Raw genomic sequence first — 15,890 nt, forward strand, 5'->3', positions numbered from 1 at the left:
GGCAGCAGCAGACACATGCACATAATAGCACGCACAATAACCAAAACACACAATAACACACACACAATAACACAGGCTTGATAAGAGATCTATATTCACAGTGTGGACAGCAGAGGCAGAGGAGTCGCAGGTTGTGACTGTGCTACTCTTGATAGACGTCTGTTGGTCCGAAGCCAAAAGAGCCTAAACGCTGTCGTATCCAAGTTTGAATACATGCATAGTTTTTATGCTGCTTAACAAAATGAAACGGAGCCTTTTTTGTTTAGTTTTTTTAAAAACAATCACTGAACACCACTAGTGACTCGGCTTATTTTGCTGCCTCGTCTGCTGATGAGTGCAATTTGCAGCCTGATAAAGGACCTGTCTCCAGTCTCCATGTGACCCCGGCCTCTAGCCGATGTGTCCGTCAGGCTTGTTCTCCACTCGCTGTATTTCAGTAGCTGAAACTAACTTGATTTTTTTCCCTATTGAGTAAATGTCTGCAGTTGATAGCGGACTTGTTTATTATTTTTCCAGTTATGCATTTCTGTTATCGGTGACATGGTCTGAACTCATACTGCAAAAATATATTTTTTTAATCAGAGGCAATCTTTTGCTCCATACACTTATACAATGTAATCACATTGCTATAAAACAAACAAACACAATTGAATGAGGGCTGTGAGTTGAACTATATTGAGACTTATGAGCCCCATCACCAGAGAATAAGGGGGTTGTTAACTTTTCTCTAATCTGAAATAAACTTTGAGATAAAATTGTGGTTGCTTATGTATGTATTGTATTAATATGCTGAAACTGCTTGTGCTTGAGCTGTGAACTTGACCGGCAGTGCAATTGCGGAGAAACCCGGTAGTGTGGGCGGAGGAAATTGAATTGCCTCTGTGCACATAAAGAGTGGGTGTCAATCTATTGTACATTTTAGAGATAAACTGCAGAGGGAGGGGAACACATTGAGCTTCAGCTGCTTGTCTGTGTCATGTATTGAGTTGGTGTGAAAGCAGACCGATTGCTTGTCATTTTTAATTTAGAACTTGTTTGTCAATGAGCTGGTTTGAGAATTCACATGGGTTGGACATTAAATAGGTATTTGCTGGAAACGGACTAAAGACAGACTGTGTGTCCTGCTAGATGAGAAATAAAGACTGTAGTTTTCATGTCTCGCAGATGATGTTGACTGATCAAATCATTTTACTTATATTTGCTATGGGAGTATGCTGTCAGTGTGATGTTTAGAAGCATTTCTTTTTTATCTTGTGATTACAGGCCAGAGCCTAGGCTATGGATTTGTGAATTACGTGGACCCGAAGGATGCAGAAAAAGCCATCAATACCTTAAATGGCTTGAGACTTCAGACCAAAACCATCAAGGTAAGACGTCGCATGTCTGTTACCGCTCATGAGCAGCTGTAAAAATCCACCCTATGCTGTTCAGGTTTCTCTATGTTGGAGTTGCAGCATAATGAGGCTAGAGCAATGTGGGGTGGAAAGGGAGCCTATTGTTAATCTGGGCACAGGCGGCTTTGCTTGGACCTCAAGTAGAGCAGAACTGTTTCTATGGTTGCATGTGCTGTAGCACTGCTGTATGCCTTTACAGGGAGGTAGCTGCCATTAGCATTCATCAGGCAGTGTAGCGGTCAATGTGCTGGTGGAAAACTCATTTGCTTCATATAGTGCTGCAGGATTTATGGATGGTTCAGTCAGATTATTAGATGTGATCATTTTTCTTCATATGGGCCTTAAAAGGAGCCAGCCGCTTGTATCAGAGAGGTATCAGTGAAAATGTCCATGTGCAGAAACACGTTTTAAGGTTTGAATGGGACCAGGTTTTTTAAGCTATGAGCCAAAAAGAACACATCTATGTCTCTGTGCCTCCGTTCATACCTCTGCAAGTAGATCATGGTAACATTTCTTTATGTATCGCACATCCAAAATTCTCTAGCTGCTCTGTCTGAAGTGCAAATAGACCCTACTGAGGCAGAGGAATACACTTTGCAAATATTAGCATCAAATGGAATGTGAAGGTGAGGCTAGAAGGGAGGGAGGGAGGATGAGGTGGGGAGAGGCAGGGGTCTCCTGGCTGTGGGCAGAGAGCTGTAGATTTTACTCTCACTTCATTAGCTTTCTGTTCAGGGTCGGAACAAGCTTCAAGGTGTGGTCGTCAAGTGGAGCTCTTACTCATCTCTGGGCACATTTTGAAAGACTGAATTGAGTTGTTGTGTTTTTTGTTTTAATACAATCCGTTCATAGTGTTGCAGAGAGGGAAATGTTATTGGATCATCTAGCCATTCTGTTCAGGTAAGTCACAGTTAAGTCAGGAGTAGATAAAGGAAAAGGAACCCCGTCATCCGTCTCTCTGATTATTTCATTCCTCTACAAATCTTCCTCAAATACTTCTTACATCAGCTCCAGTGTTTTTGGCCTATCTGGGTTCCTGCATCTTATTGGATAAATGTCAACATGACTGAAAAATGGGATGGTGCATGGAGGAAAAATGAATTTCTGACTACTCAGGGGTGTAATGATGTATTGACCTGGTAGATGATTTGTTGGTTCCCCCTCTGATTTCTGGTACCCCATTCATGGGTAAATGTTTATTTATGCTGCATATTTATACAGCTTGCTGCTGGAGACTCTCCAGAAATGTTTTGACTTCAGAGATTAGAACGGCCAAGATGAGTTTTAAGAGGCAGTCACACTGCTCCATTGTCTGTACCAATTTTCAAGACAGGTTAAGCTTATTTTTGGATAAGAGCTCTTTGGACTGGACTAATGCTGAAAACGTTTCTGTCATGATTTATAGAAAATGCTGAACTCTTTGGAAAGGCTAATTTGTCACTGTGTACTTAGCCGAGGAGAGCCATCGTTTGCCCTGAGGGGGGGAAAAATGGTTTGACAAATACATTTCATGAAGATGATAAATAAGTGCTGTTGTTGAAGAGGGTTGAGGACTTTTTAATCACCATTTTCTTATATTTTGTCCCACAAATGTGCCACAAAACCAGTCACTGTACCCTCAGAGAGATTAGTGTGTTTTTGTTATTTTTCCCCCTTAAGGTAAAACTGAAGCACATTTTAGTTTTCCCTCTATTTGTGTGAATTTAACAGCTGTGGAGTATTTGTGCAGTCTGTGTTTACTTGCTACAAACAGCCAGTGACTGCAGAGATGTTTGCTGTAGCATGCACACTGACTGTGTGTGTGCATGTGTGTGTAGAGTGCCTGTTTTCTCCACAACTCAAACTAATCTTAATTCTTACCAGGAACTCCATTAGTTTATTTTCTCCTCACATTTTCCTCTTGGCTGTACATGATGGACTCCCACAGCTTTGGGATAAACAACAACTTTTGTGGAAGTTGAAATATAAAAGTTGCCAGATGGACTGTGCCTCAGGTTCATCCACATGAACCAAATTGTCATTATCATATATATTTCACTGGTCATTGTTATGAACGCACACATTTGTGTCGGTATTTGCTTCCTTGGGTCTAAACAGACCTATAGAATTATTATCCTCTGAGTCATACATAATGATAGCAATTATTTTTCCATCTAAAAAGGACGCATGCAACCAGTTTTTATACAAGTAGCTGTATATGCAAAGTTTTATTTCATCAGAAGTTGACGATGGAAGAGTCACAACGCTGGGCTCAAAAAGTTTTCATTCTCCCTGCTTTAAATGGGTCATCTGGCCTTTTTGTGGTAGGCTGAACCCGATCAGTACCCGATTTTAAATTGTAATGGCGATGTCTGAGCTTATTAGTGTACGTTTTTTAAAAACCTGCATGTAATGTTAATGTAGTGAAGGTCATGGTGTCAACCGTCTCTGCTCGTAGGTTTCCTATGCGCGTCCAAGCTCCGCCTCCATCAGAGATGCAAATTTGTATGTCAGTGGCTTGCCAAAGACGATGACTCAGAAAGAACTGGAGCAGCTCTTCTCTCAGTATGGACGCATCATTACCTCACGCATTCTGGTGGACCAGGTGACCGGTGAGTAGAACATGACAGCCCCCACCCCACCTACTCTGTCATTATTTTTTTATTATCATTCCTTTTCTAGTTTGCTACTTTCCTCCCTCCTTTTATCTTGTGACTGCCTAACAGAAAGACAGCCAGGCCTGAGAAATGCGTCAGAGGTGGCGATATGAGGCTCCCCAAAATGCAATTTTCCACTTGAGGTGTTCATAAATATGCATAGATGAAATATAAAAATGGGTGTAAAGTAGCAGGACTCAATGCTTCATAATTTCTTTTTGCTCCAATCTCACTTCTCCCTGCACTTTACTTTCTTTTGCTTTTTCCCCCCTTTTCTCTTCCCATCCCTGAGGTATACATGCCTGTTTTATGGGGAGAAATGAAATGCATTTAGAGCAGTTACATTATCCATTTCTCAACTGTCATGGTGAAGCAGAGCCCTTATGAAACGCTAATAAACAGAATCTCTCACTGAGATATTTCCCAATGGGTCTGTCCCTGTGTGCTGCTGAAACACATACTCCCTTCGGCATGTCTTTATTTTTCAAACATGAAACCACTTGTTCCTAGAGAAGCCACTTTCAGTTTTGCTTTAGTATTAATGGAGCAATCTGTTATCCAGTTGTCGGGAAACCCAATCACCAAAGTCCAAAGCTGGATTACAACCTGTTACTGCTCACAAGTGTAACAGAGTAACACTTGAACCAAAGTTACTCATGCTTTCTAAAACCTTTCTCTTCATACAGTAGCAATTAGGACGAAATGCTTTTAAAGCACAAAATCTGAAAATCCTCCAACAATCAAACACTGCATACTGGAAAGCATACAAAATTCAGAAGCATTAGGACTGAGATAAATGTGCTTAACGGGTAACGAATATCAAAAGGGCCAGTGTGCGACAAGAACATGGGAGGCTGGACCACGCTCTGGACTTGGCTCTGAAACTCAAGGCTCATTGGCAGGCGACAGGAAGGAACAAGACCAAGAGAGAAATGACACGAACGAGTGTCTTGAGAGCAGGAAGACGTAAATAAGTTAAAGGAATAACTTAATATTAATCTTTAAATGTATTTGAGGGGAAGAGTAGCTCATCCAACTACTCTGAAAATGAATGTAGGCTGTGAATGCTGCTAACACGCCACCTCTGCCTAGAAAATCAGCTCTTACTGTCGTCTTTAAACGAATGCTCTTATGTTTTTGTCACTTTTGGCTTTCTGGTGACATTTGTGGATCATACAAAGAGACAACCACCGTTGGTGGTTGTTGTTGATCAAAAATAAGTCGGTATTTTCATCCCTGGCTGCGCATTCCTCTGTTTATTATTATAATACATTTTCCTTGACCTTTGATTTTTAAGTTGTGTCACTGCTGATCATTGGTGTTTACTTTCACCGCTCTTCAACATATCCTCTAATCTTAGTTGATGTACTCTGCTCAGGCGTTTCCAGAGGAGTTGGCTTCATTCGTTTTGACCGGCGAGTTGAGGCGGAGGAGGCCATCAAGGGTCTGAACTGTCAGAAGCCGCCTGGTGCCACTGAACCCATCACAGTCAAGTTTGCTAACAATCCGAGCCAGAAGACCAGCCAGGCGCTGCTGTCCCAGCTCTATCAGTCGCCCAATCGAAGGTACCCAGGACCCCTCGCACAGCAGGCACAACGCTTCAGGTAAAAGGGCCGCACCAAAAAAAAAAAAACGCCTAACAAATAAATTAGAGTCTAGTTAATACTGCGAGTGATGTTGATTCTGTTGGCCCTCTGAGGCTTTTTGAAATTTGCATTTAAATTGTCTCACAGCAGTATTATGAAAATATTCTGTGTTGGAGCTCATCAATACTCGAGGCAGAATAATTCACCCCGTATTCACATTTCCTAACTTTGCTGTGTTCCTCCTGTTGCAGACGTAAGCGTACGACACAACTGAATATGAGCAGATTTTTGACAGATATGGAAATTAGATGAGCAATGTACTAGTGGATAATTCAGTGGATGGACTGAAAAGCTTGTGACAGTCGGAAAGAAACATACGAATTAATCGTATTTAATTTCCAGATCAGTTTGATCTCAGGGTTATGTGTCTGCAGGAGTTGAATGTTGACGGTAATGTGCTGTTTAAGCTGCAGGATTTTCAGCCTGAAACCTTTTCTGTCTCCTGATGGCTGTGTTGTGTAGGTTGAGTATTGGAAAAACAAGTTCAGCAGGTTAATAGGGACCTAACAGTCTAGGGACTCGCTTTAATCATGATATCAGAACGATTACTCATCTATGTCATCCTGTCAAAAAGCATCAACCTCTTAAAAAGGTCTCTTTATACTCAAATTAATGTCTGTATTTTTAGGTTGGACAATCTGCTCAACATGGCCTATGGAGTCAAAAGGTAAATTGATTCTCTTTTTTAGATTTCATCGCTGGCTTTAATTGATCCTGAGGGAAATTCCAAGCTAACACGAGGGAGCTGTTAGGATGCATTTCTTTTCTGTTTTGCCCTCTGTTTATGTTTTCCTCTATGAGCACTTGGCAATACTGCGTAGGTGGATAGCGCTGCTTATGGTAGCACTGATTCAATATGAGATTGCTGATCAAACAAAATGCTTTTCTGTGCATGCACTGGTGTTCTTAAATTAAAATGAATTTATTCGGTTTGGCTGTTTGTCTTAACAGCGTGTGATGATGTTTATGTTTAGCAGATGTGCTGTGTGTGTGTTGTAGGAGTAGAGAAGGACGTGGCCAGAGCCTCGTATGCTTTTCACATGAGACCAGTGGAAGGTGTTATAAAGAAAACCTGCTCCTCTGACCTTTCCCTCACATTTATTCCGTTGATGGTGGATCTTTGGTCTCAATATTAACTGAAGGGGGAAATCGCATTGTTGTAAATGGCATGCATGACAAGACCCACTAACAATGACCTTGTTCCACCTTTTACTGGGTGAATCAAATAAATGTTTCCATCTCTTATTTCCAACATTTTTCACCATTTGTGGTCTGACTGGTGTCCCTGCAGCGACGCCTCGCTCTCCTCATCTTCTGTTATTTAGTGAAACCTCAGGGGATAATTAAAGCCACCATTTCTCTGGAGGTGTTTAACTTTTAATATTCCACTAACTGCGTTTCAAAGATAGCTGTGCTGTGGGGCTGTTGGGCTCTGGGTTGTGTAAAACGTCTCAGGACAATTTTGATTACTATTGGAGCTATTTCATTAGAACTGTATTTAACCAATAGGTGAGTAACTTTGTGAACGCTGCACATCTAGAACTGCACTTCAGAGTGTGAAGTTCTGCAGCCTGTGTTATACTCGCCAGACGTGACCTGCTCTTTGCCTCCTCGTGTGCAGCTCTGTGAGCTCAGCTTTGTGCTTCAAACTTAATTTGCACTAATTATTTCACATGGAATGAGAGAAATGTTAGAAAGGTTGGAGACAGTGATGCAGTGAAGTGCTTTAATCTATATGTAATGTCACGACATGTCTAGATTAAAGCACTGTCGACACTGCTTGTCTACATACCAAAGGACAGACTTGTACAATCTTACTTGCTATTGCACTAAATTGCATACTTGTATTTTGAGCTCCTTATTCGTACCTTGATCTATTATGGACAGCGCTGTCCTGTTTTAAACTTTGTTGCATCAGACATCTTTCAGGATTCTCGAGGATACTAGTTTGTCTAAGTTGATTTTCATGAGACTGTTTTCCTCAAGTGTGATTGAAGTCCAGTTCCCTGAAAGCTCAAAGACCCATCACCGGTAACAACAGCCGTGTGATTTCTCTTCTGCCTCGTTCACTCGTTGGCTGACGTCTTCGTTGCCAAATCTTTCTCCGGGTCCTTGATGCTGGGAGCACACCTGTCAGAGTAGATGTTCCCTGAGAGACCAACTGGAGCAGCTAATCTTATGTGACACCTGCTGCAATAATTCATAGGCTTTCCATGCACTTTGAATTTTGTTTCTTAAAACTGCAAAGCCACATTTACCAAAGGCCAGAGCTTTTCTGGGCCCCTTCATTCTGGGCCAGGCACAAACTGTAACTTAGGTTTGTGTCTGTTTAGTTTTTGATTTGGAGCAAATTATTGTTTTTTTTTTTTTTGTTTGTCTTTTTGTGCTGCTGTCAGGTAGGTAGGTTAAAAGTACCTGTAAAAAGCTGATGGTTTCTGTCACATATAAAGAAGAGTTTTGCTTGTCCAGTGGTGTGAATATGAAGAGTGGTGCCACTATTGTGCAGTTAGGTTCATATATAGCTGGAGAGTGTCACACTTTTTGTCATTTTTGCAGTTCACCAAATTATGTTCAAGATACAGTTGTATAATCAATATGGGCTTTATAGACTTTATGCCCATCCAGTTCTAGCACCGCATAGTTTGAACAGATGAAACCTGAACCAAAATGGTGGGAAGAAAGAATTGTGCACAAGGCTCATGATCCAAAACACACCACAGCTTCTGTAAAACATGGTGGCCACAGTGATGACATGAGCAGAGCTTCCAACAACACTGGTTCACTAGTGTTTATTGATGTGTCAGAAGACAGAAGCAGTCAAATAAAACCTACTAATTCTAAAGAATACAGGGATATACTTTCTGCTCAGATTCAGCCAAATACACCGAGATTTATTGGACAGCACGTCACAGTATAGATGGACAGTGACCCCAAAACATACAGCAGAAACAAGCCAGGAGTTGTTTTTAAGGCAGCAAAACAGGACATTCTGCAGTGTCTGAGTCTTTGACCACATGTCAACCTGATCGAGCTGCTTTTCACTTAAGACCAAAGGAGCAAACCCAGCGTTTGGTGATGTTGATGGGTTCAAGACATCAGTCATTAAAAATGTAACATTTGTTTGTGGTAATTTTAATTTGTCCAACTGCTTTTGAGCCACTCAAATGAGGAGACTTTGTATAAAAATAGTGGTAATTCCTAAACGATTCCTAGATTATTTCAAATCTAATATGGTGGCATGTAGAATTAATGACGATTGTGTCGCTGTCTATATATATAATATACACACACACACACACACATATATATGGGACTAACTTTATGTCACCGTATCCCTGTGGACTTGTCAGGTCCTGTTAGGCCTTTGGCCCAGTGTCTCTACTCATGCTTTCTGCTCATTTTGCTCTCTCGCCTTAAACCGTGTTGCTTTTTGTGTTTTACAGCAGGTTCTCCCCCATGGCCATTGACGGGGTGACCAGCTTGGCTGGCATCAACATCCCGGGGCACGCAGGCACTGGCTGGTGTATCTTCGTCTACAACCTGGCTCCAGATGCAGATGAGAGCATCCTCTGGCAGATGTTTGGGCCGTTTGGTGCCGTCACAAATGTCAAGGTTATTCGCGACTTCAACACAAACAAGTGCAAAGGATTTGGTTTTGTCACCATGACTAATTACGATGAGGCAGCTGTGGCCATCGCCAGCTTGAATGGATACCGCCTCGGGGACAGAGTTCTGCAAGTCTCTTTCAAAACCAACAAAACACACAAAGCCTAATACCCACTGAGATTGTTTCTAGAAAACTCACCAGAAAACGGAAGCAGAAAATGGAAGCGTATTGACCGTAAATTTCTACGTTAGTAAAAACAGCTTTGTAAATCAGTGTTGCAAAGAAAAACAATATTTAGCGTCCAACAATGTGATTTTTTTTTTTTTTTTTTCTTTCATTGCTACGCTTTGAATCTTAATATACTTTAAAACAAGAAAAAATATTGCAGGTTTCAAGGCCTGTGAAGTTCTTGCTGTCTTAACAGATGGACCATCTAAAACGTTACTATAGGTTTTGTCATTTTGTTGCACATCTGCTTTGAAACAGTAAGTCTTGTACGGTTATGTGTAGTGATTTTCTTTGTACTTTCTGTGTCCTGATTTGCCATAGGTGCGTTATGCCCTCAGTGGTTAGCAAGTACTTACTTTGAACTATTTGCAGTTTTGTTGAGTTTGTAAGTATTCCGTTTATTGTAATATCAGTTGGTTATTTGTTGGCTGCATAATGTTGCTTATTGTAAACTTAATGGATAAAAAGACAAAAAAAAAATTCTTAAAGCAGTACCTTGCCAAAGAGCTAAGAACCTCTTTGATGTGGGTTTAAAAGCATCTATTTTTATAAAAAGAAAAATTTGGAGAAACTTTTTACTGGACCTGGAACAAAATATTTTGACTTGGATACTTTGAGAAATATCTTCATATGACACCTTGTGAGCTTTTGAACTTTACAAGAAAGTTTGCAGTGGTTGAAATTTCTGGAGAGATTTATGATGTAAAAGATACCTTTTGAGATCTTTGTATTATCTTTAGATTATAGAATCAGTGGCAGTGCTGGTTTCATTTGTAAAATCATCTGTGGGGTCCCCCCGTCATCCTGGGTGTTAACGATGAGCAACTCGCTTTCCGATTTGATTTGGAAAACAAAACTACAAAGGTTTATTTGCAAAAAACGTGCATGCAAAATTATAACATGGAGATATTTAAAAGGTAACTGGGGGAATAAAAATCAGTTCTTCCTCTAAGATTCCCTTCAGATGGAGCTCATGGTGTGTTGTGGTGTACCTACGATATATCATTAGACTGATTTTGTCTTAATATCAGCCAATAAGGGTTTTTACATACTTTGTATGAAAGATTGAGGACAAGCCAATGAAGGCAGCTGCTTAAAAAAAAGGAGAAAAAAAAAGACGAGTCTGAAGAACAGAGCGGATTCCTCCTGAGCTTTGAGCTGTGTAAATAAGTCTTTTTTTATGTTGAGTATTTGGCAGACTTCTTTTGGTTCTAGTTTGGACTTCACTGGAAAGTGTGATATTATATATATCGTTTTGATTATTTTTCCTTCATAGAGTATGTAAGGTATTTTCTTTTTGGATATTAACGTTTTGATTTCAGTTTGCCTTCCGTTGAAATACTTGATTTGTTGTCCTATGGACTAGCATTACAGTGCATCATATTTGTTGGTTGTTTGGTCTGTAGATAGTCTTGCTTCGTATAAAAGGAAAAAAAAGTATTAAACTATAGACATTTGTTTTCGTTTTTTATATATAAACATTATAGATATATATTTATGTGGTAAAGAATGGATATAAACCACAGTTTTGAACTATTTGATTACTTTTTTTTTTTTCCATACTCATATATATACGTAATGCATATAACCTGTCTTTAAAATCGTAAAAAGGTGTATATTGCTTTATTCACTTTGGGGGAAGGACAGTGAAGCAGTTCCATTAACAAAATTGGTTGCAAACGTTTGTGGAACATCTAACTCATCTTGAACAAACGGAGGCCGGTTGAGCCTTAGATGCACTGAATACTGCACCTGCATCCTGCTTGGTCTTGATCTCAACCAGTTACTGGTCATGCTTCCCCTTAAATGAGCAGTGTGCTATGCATTATAGAATTATCTTCGCAACTGCTTTTTCTTGTTTATCTATTCCTTCTTTGTGTTAATTGTAAAAGTTAAACTTTAAGTCTAGATGAGTTGTGATACTATGCTGCTGTGGGGGTGGAGGCGACTCAGTTTTTTCATGCCTGACCTGTCATTGTCAAAGCAAACAAACAAACAAACAGACAAACTGTTCCTCTGTAACCTCTTCATGATGATTTGGTCTTGGCAAATTGTGCAGATGGTCCGGCATGAAAAAAAAGAAGAAAAAAAAAAACACGTCCCCTCCCGCCCCCTTATCTCAATTCCTAATATGAGAATGATTATTTATTTGAAGTTGTATTGTCTTACTTGGTTTGCAGCATTTTTGGAATAGAATATCTTTTGAGTATTTAAAAAGGATGTACATGTTTTACTTTGTGTTTGGATACTTTGGATTTTTCCCATGTTCAGTACATCAATAAATAAGTTGAAGGGCAATGCAGCTTTGTGAATGGATCCCATCATTCCTCTTTGCACAAGTTTGTTTGTTTTCATTCGTTTAACAACTGGCTCAGATAATCCACCACTCAACCCTAAAAAAAATTACTGTAAATTATATTTTTACTGTTATTGAATGTTTCATTGAGATGAAGCATTATTATTCCCATAAAAGCAAAGTGGTACATGTAATTGCATATCCTGCCATGTTTAATAGACCCCTCACTAACCAACATGAGACGCATCCAACAGTCACGTGTTTTCTTCTTTTAATTGAACCTGATATTATTTCAGACTCTTCATTGTAGCTGTTGTATTGTTTGTACTTTTTCATTTCAGAAGCGCATCAAGGTTAAAGGAAGACTTAATGGACTGTATCTGAAAGAGCTGCACTTCACACACGTCTCCCAGAATGTTGATCTGTTCTCAAGTTACCTCCACAGATAATTGGGGCACAGTTGAGGTGCTGGCTTGAATGTGCCGTCACAAAGAGCAGCGCGAGGCTTGAAGGAAGACGCCCGATATAGAGTATTGATTTCCCACCCCCCACTCTTCCTTTCTTTCTCTCTTTTTTTTTCTCTTTTCCTCACGCTCCACTTGAGGTTGACAGAGCCGCTGAAGATGAAATGGCCTGCTTTGAAGTGTGCTTCCCCTACTGCGCAGCCACCTCACACTGTCATTTTGGGGGCATTGCAAGGACTTGGATTGGAGCCGCCGAAGAAACCACAATGCTGTTTTGAAAAGGAACCATCAGGAGAAAGAGAGAAGGAGGGAGGGGTGGAAAAAAAAAAAAGTTCCAGCACATTGCTCGGTTTAATGAAAACAATATTTATGGCGTGCTCAATCATGTTCCAGCTCTCTGTTTAGCTCCGGCAGATAAGGAAGCTACTCTGTGAGCTGCTTAAAAAGCTTTCAGCCTCCTCAATATTTACTGTTCCATTAGCCTGCGTGTTGAACGGGAGCCATCTTTCCTGGAAGCAGTTTTATAAAAAGATTCATTTGTGTAGCCTATATGTCAGGATTTCTGGTTTGTGGTGCTGAAAACACTGATACTGATGTGAGGATGTTTGGCGAGGGGACAAGGTGTGTGTGTGTGTGTGTGTGTGTAACGGCATCTTTTTAGCAAAATTTGTGATGACATAAAAGGGGATTAAAGTTGTCACATCATCCTGAGTTATTTGACTTGAGGTTTTCAGTGAGTTTCCTAAAACAATAAAGGAAGTCTTTTTATTTGGTATTATTAGATAATGTCATGTACATATAAACAAAACAGCTTTTTATTTTTTCAACTCGGCGCACAAGACCAAAAAAATGTACATTAACATGGATCATAAATAGGAAACACTGTCAGACAGGCTCCAGTGATCAGAGTTGAATATTAAAACAGAAAAATGTTAAACGTACATGCAGTGAAGCAGACAAGCGTATAGTGTAAGTATTAAAAAGTATTAAATTCTGTATAGTAACAGTTCTTTTCTTTTTTTTTTTATCTTAAATCCCTTATAATTGTTGGCTCTCAGAGAATCATACGATTGATATAATTATGTTCCTGAAGAATCTTTGCTTTTTTTTTTTTAGTGATGGTATTTAACGAAAGTATTAATAGAGGTATTATTTGGTAAAATTTCACCTTGTCCATCAAACCCTAGTTCTGCCCACGTTAGCAGATGTAGCATCTCGTAGCTCTCTCACATCAGCCTGACAGGTCTTCCATGTAAGTTCCTTATGTTGGGGGATTTTTTTGCATGTATTGTTTCAAATCAGTCCATTGCATTTAACCTCCAGTTCTTTTTGAACGTGTGTGCATAGGATCAATACCCTGTCCACTTTGGGTTCAGACAGGCAGCCTGTGTTGTTTATAATGCAGACCAGAGGCTGACCAGTCCCCCAGACACATTATTCCAATAGAGCCGCCCTTTGCCCATGTGTTCATTGACGAGCTAATGTTCTTTTTAGACAGCAAAGGCTCTTTCCCTGACATTCCTCCCACGCAGGTCAAACGCGGCCAATTTCTTTGCAATTGTAGACAAATGAACTTTGACACCTCAAAGTTCAAAACATTAGCTACCTGTTTTTTTTTTTTGGATGTTTTTTTTTTTTTTTTTTTTTGCATCCGACCTTTTGAGATGAATTTTCTGGAGTATCCATCACTGGACCACCACTTGCAGAAATCTTTTTTTTTTTTTTTTTTTTAAGAGAGTGGAATTATAATTTAAAGACATTTTGAGACTTTTTTTTTCCTGAAGGCTACAGTGAGCTCCTAATCTTAGCATGCTGACATACTTAAATGGCAAACAGAACACCAGATGTCAAAAGTTTCAATAAGTTCTCAGTAAGTTAGAATCACTGCCAAATAATCTGGGGCTGTATTCGATTCTGTACTATTATTAGGCACAGTTTTCAAGATGATCAAATACTTGCTTATTTGTCAAAAAAAAAAAAAAAAAAAAGCTATGTATTTGATGTACGTTCTTTTTCACATAACTATGCTGTAAAAATACCAAGTACAGTACAGCTAATTCAGTCTGAGGCAGGAGCTGGATCCTTTAACTATTTATCCATGACTTTTAGAGTACTATTAATACCTCTGCAGCACACGGTGTGCAGGTGACTCGGTTTAAAACCTATGTCTATATATATATATATTTATATTTTAATTAGTTTAGCTACCTTTTCCTGCTGTGAAGTGTAGAAGCCTCCTGAGGTGCTTGAGGAGAAACTCTAATTGGCCTGAGTAGAAATGTGCTTGATGCTGTCTGTGCTGTGTTGATAAAGCTCTCAGTCTACTGGTTACATTTTCTGGCCCATATATATATATTTATATATATGAACTAATCCTGTTTGTCCTTGATGTACAGCTGTAAACTTGTGTAGCTTTGACCTGTAGTTCCCACGTAGGCCAATACATGAACATTGGAGCTCCGGTGCTACGTCCTTTACACATTTTCTTCTTGCCAGTTTGTGTAAATGAAGAAAAGGGTCACACAGATGGTCTCTCCATTATTGTGACACCTACTTGCTACTCTTGCCCTTATAACTGTCCCCTCCCCTCCCTTGGACTTGTGAAAGCTGACATACTGTAGCGTGGTGTGTTCTGAGACGAGAGATAAATAAAATATGCTTGTACATTTTGTCCGGAGCTGCTGATGTCGGCAAAGCCGCACATAAACACATTTGCATAAGGTCTGTCTGCTGATGTGATTTATGGCCCACCAAGCCTTACCGTTATGCTCATTTATAATTTGCACCTACTCTCCTGTTCAGATTCTCCAGCAACACTGAGGCACAAAGGCCTATCTCATTCGTGTTGTGCATGCTGAGAGCTCGTCTTCAGGCACGCACATTCGACACAATAGGACACAATCTCTGTGACAGAGCATTCTGCGTGGGGACAGATTCCCTAACCACAATGACAGCTTTCCGAAGATCTTGGACTTACCTAGAGGTATGATTCTGATCCTTTAAGTGAAACACAAGGCAGTGAAAAGCAATGTGGCTTTTACTGCCCACAGTTTTTATGGTGGTTGAAATACAGGAGGTGGTGTGACCAAGTCCATGTATGGAGGAGGTTGGGGTGGATGGACGGGACGACAAAACATTGGACGTTAGCATGGGAGGCTCCTGATGGGGTCATGTTTCAAACTGAAAGTGAATTAGCTTTTATTTATCCCTTTATTAAAATATGTTGGATTCATATTAATGTGTAGAATTCACAGACATTTAAATTTGTAGGGGAAAATTAAAAACAACAACAACAAAAAAAGCATGAAAAATGCCCAATCAACCAAAGATTTTGCGACCCCTCTCCTCTCCTCCCTAGGGTTCCTTTACCCCCTGTTGAAAACCTATGGTCTTAATGTGTATTGCGGTAACCATGACAACAAAGGACCTCATTTTCAACGAAATGAAACATATGCTACATTACACATCTATGTTCATATTTATGGGTGAAGACGATGTTATCGACGATGTGCCATCCTTGACGTTACAAGCACACAAACCTCACCTCTTAAAGCCTCCGGGTTGCAACGCATCCGTGTAATTCATTTCACCTCCTCTGCTATACAGTTGCTCATCCAGT

General features: G+C 40.0%; 1 protein-coding gene across 9 annotated transcripts in view; it reads left to right on the plus strand.

The window, feature by feature from the left end:
• The window catches only part of elavl2 (ELAV like neuron-specific RNA binding protein 2), a 29,543-nt gene extending 17,734 nt beyond the window's left edge, over positions 1-11,809 (plus strand). For 5 of the 9 annotated variants that reach the window (XM_047595661.1, XM_047595696.1, XM_047595642.1 and 2 more), the window contains 6 exons: positions 1,264-1,367; positions 3,832-3,985; positions 5,409-5,634; positions 6,305-6,343; positions 6,676-6,732; positions 9,120-11,809. In XM_047595661.1, coding sequence (XP_047451617.1) covers positions 1,264-1,367; positions 3,832-3,985; positions 5,409-5,634; positions 6,305-6,343; positions 6,676-6,732; positions 9,120-9,450 — 911 coding nt within the window. In that variant the 3' untranslated portion in view covers positions 9,451-11,809. The remainder of the gene's footprint in view (positions 1-1,263; positions 1,368-3,831; positions 3,986-5,408; positions 5,635-6,304; positions 6,344-6,675; positions 6,733-9,119) is intronic. The other 4 variants (XM_047595688.1, XM_047595679.1, XM_047595714.1 and 1 more) reach the window with 2 other exon arrangements.
• Positions 11,810-15,890: the final 4,081 nt, after the last annotated feature.

Source organism: Mugil cephalus, chromosome 1 (assembly GCF_022458985.1).
Source record: "Mugil cephalus isolate CIBA_MC_2020 chromosome 1, CIBA_Mcephalus_1.1, whole genome shotgun sequence".
NCBI classification, from domain to species: Eukaryota; Metazoa; Chordata; class Actinopteri; order Mugiliformes; family Mugilidae; genus Mugil; species Mugil cephalus.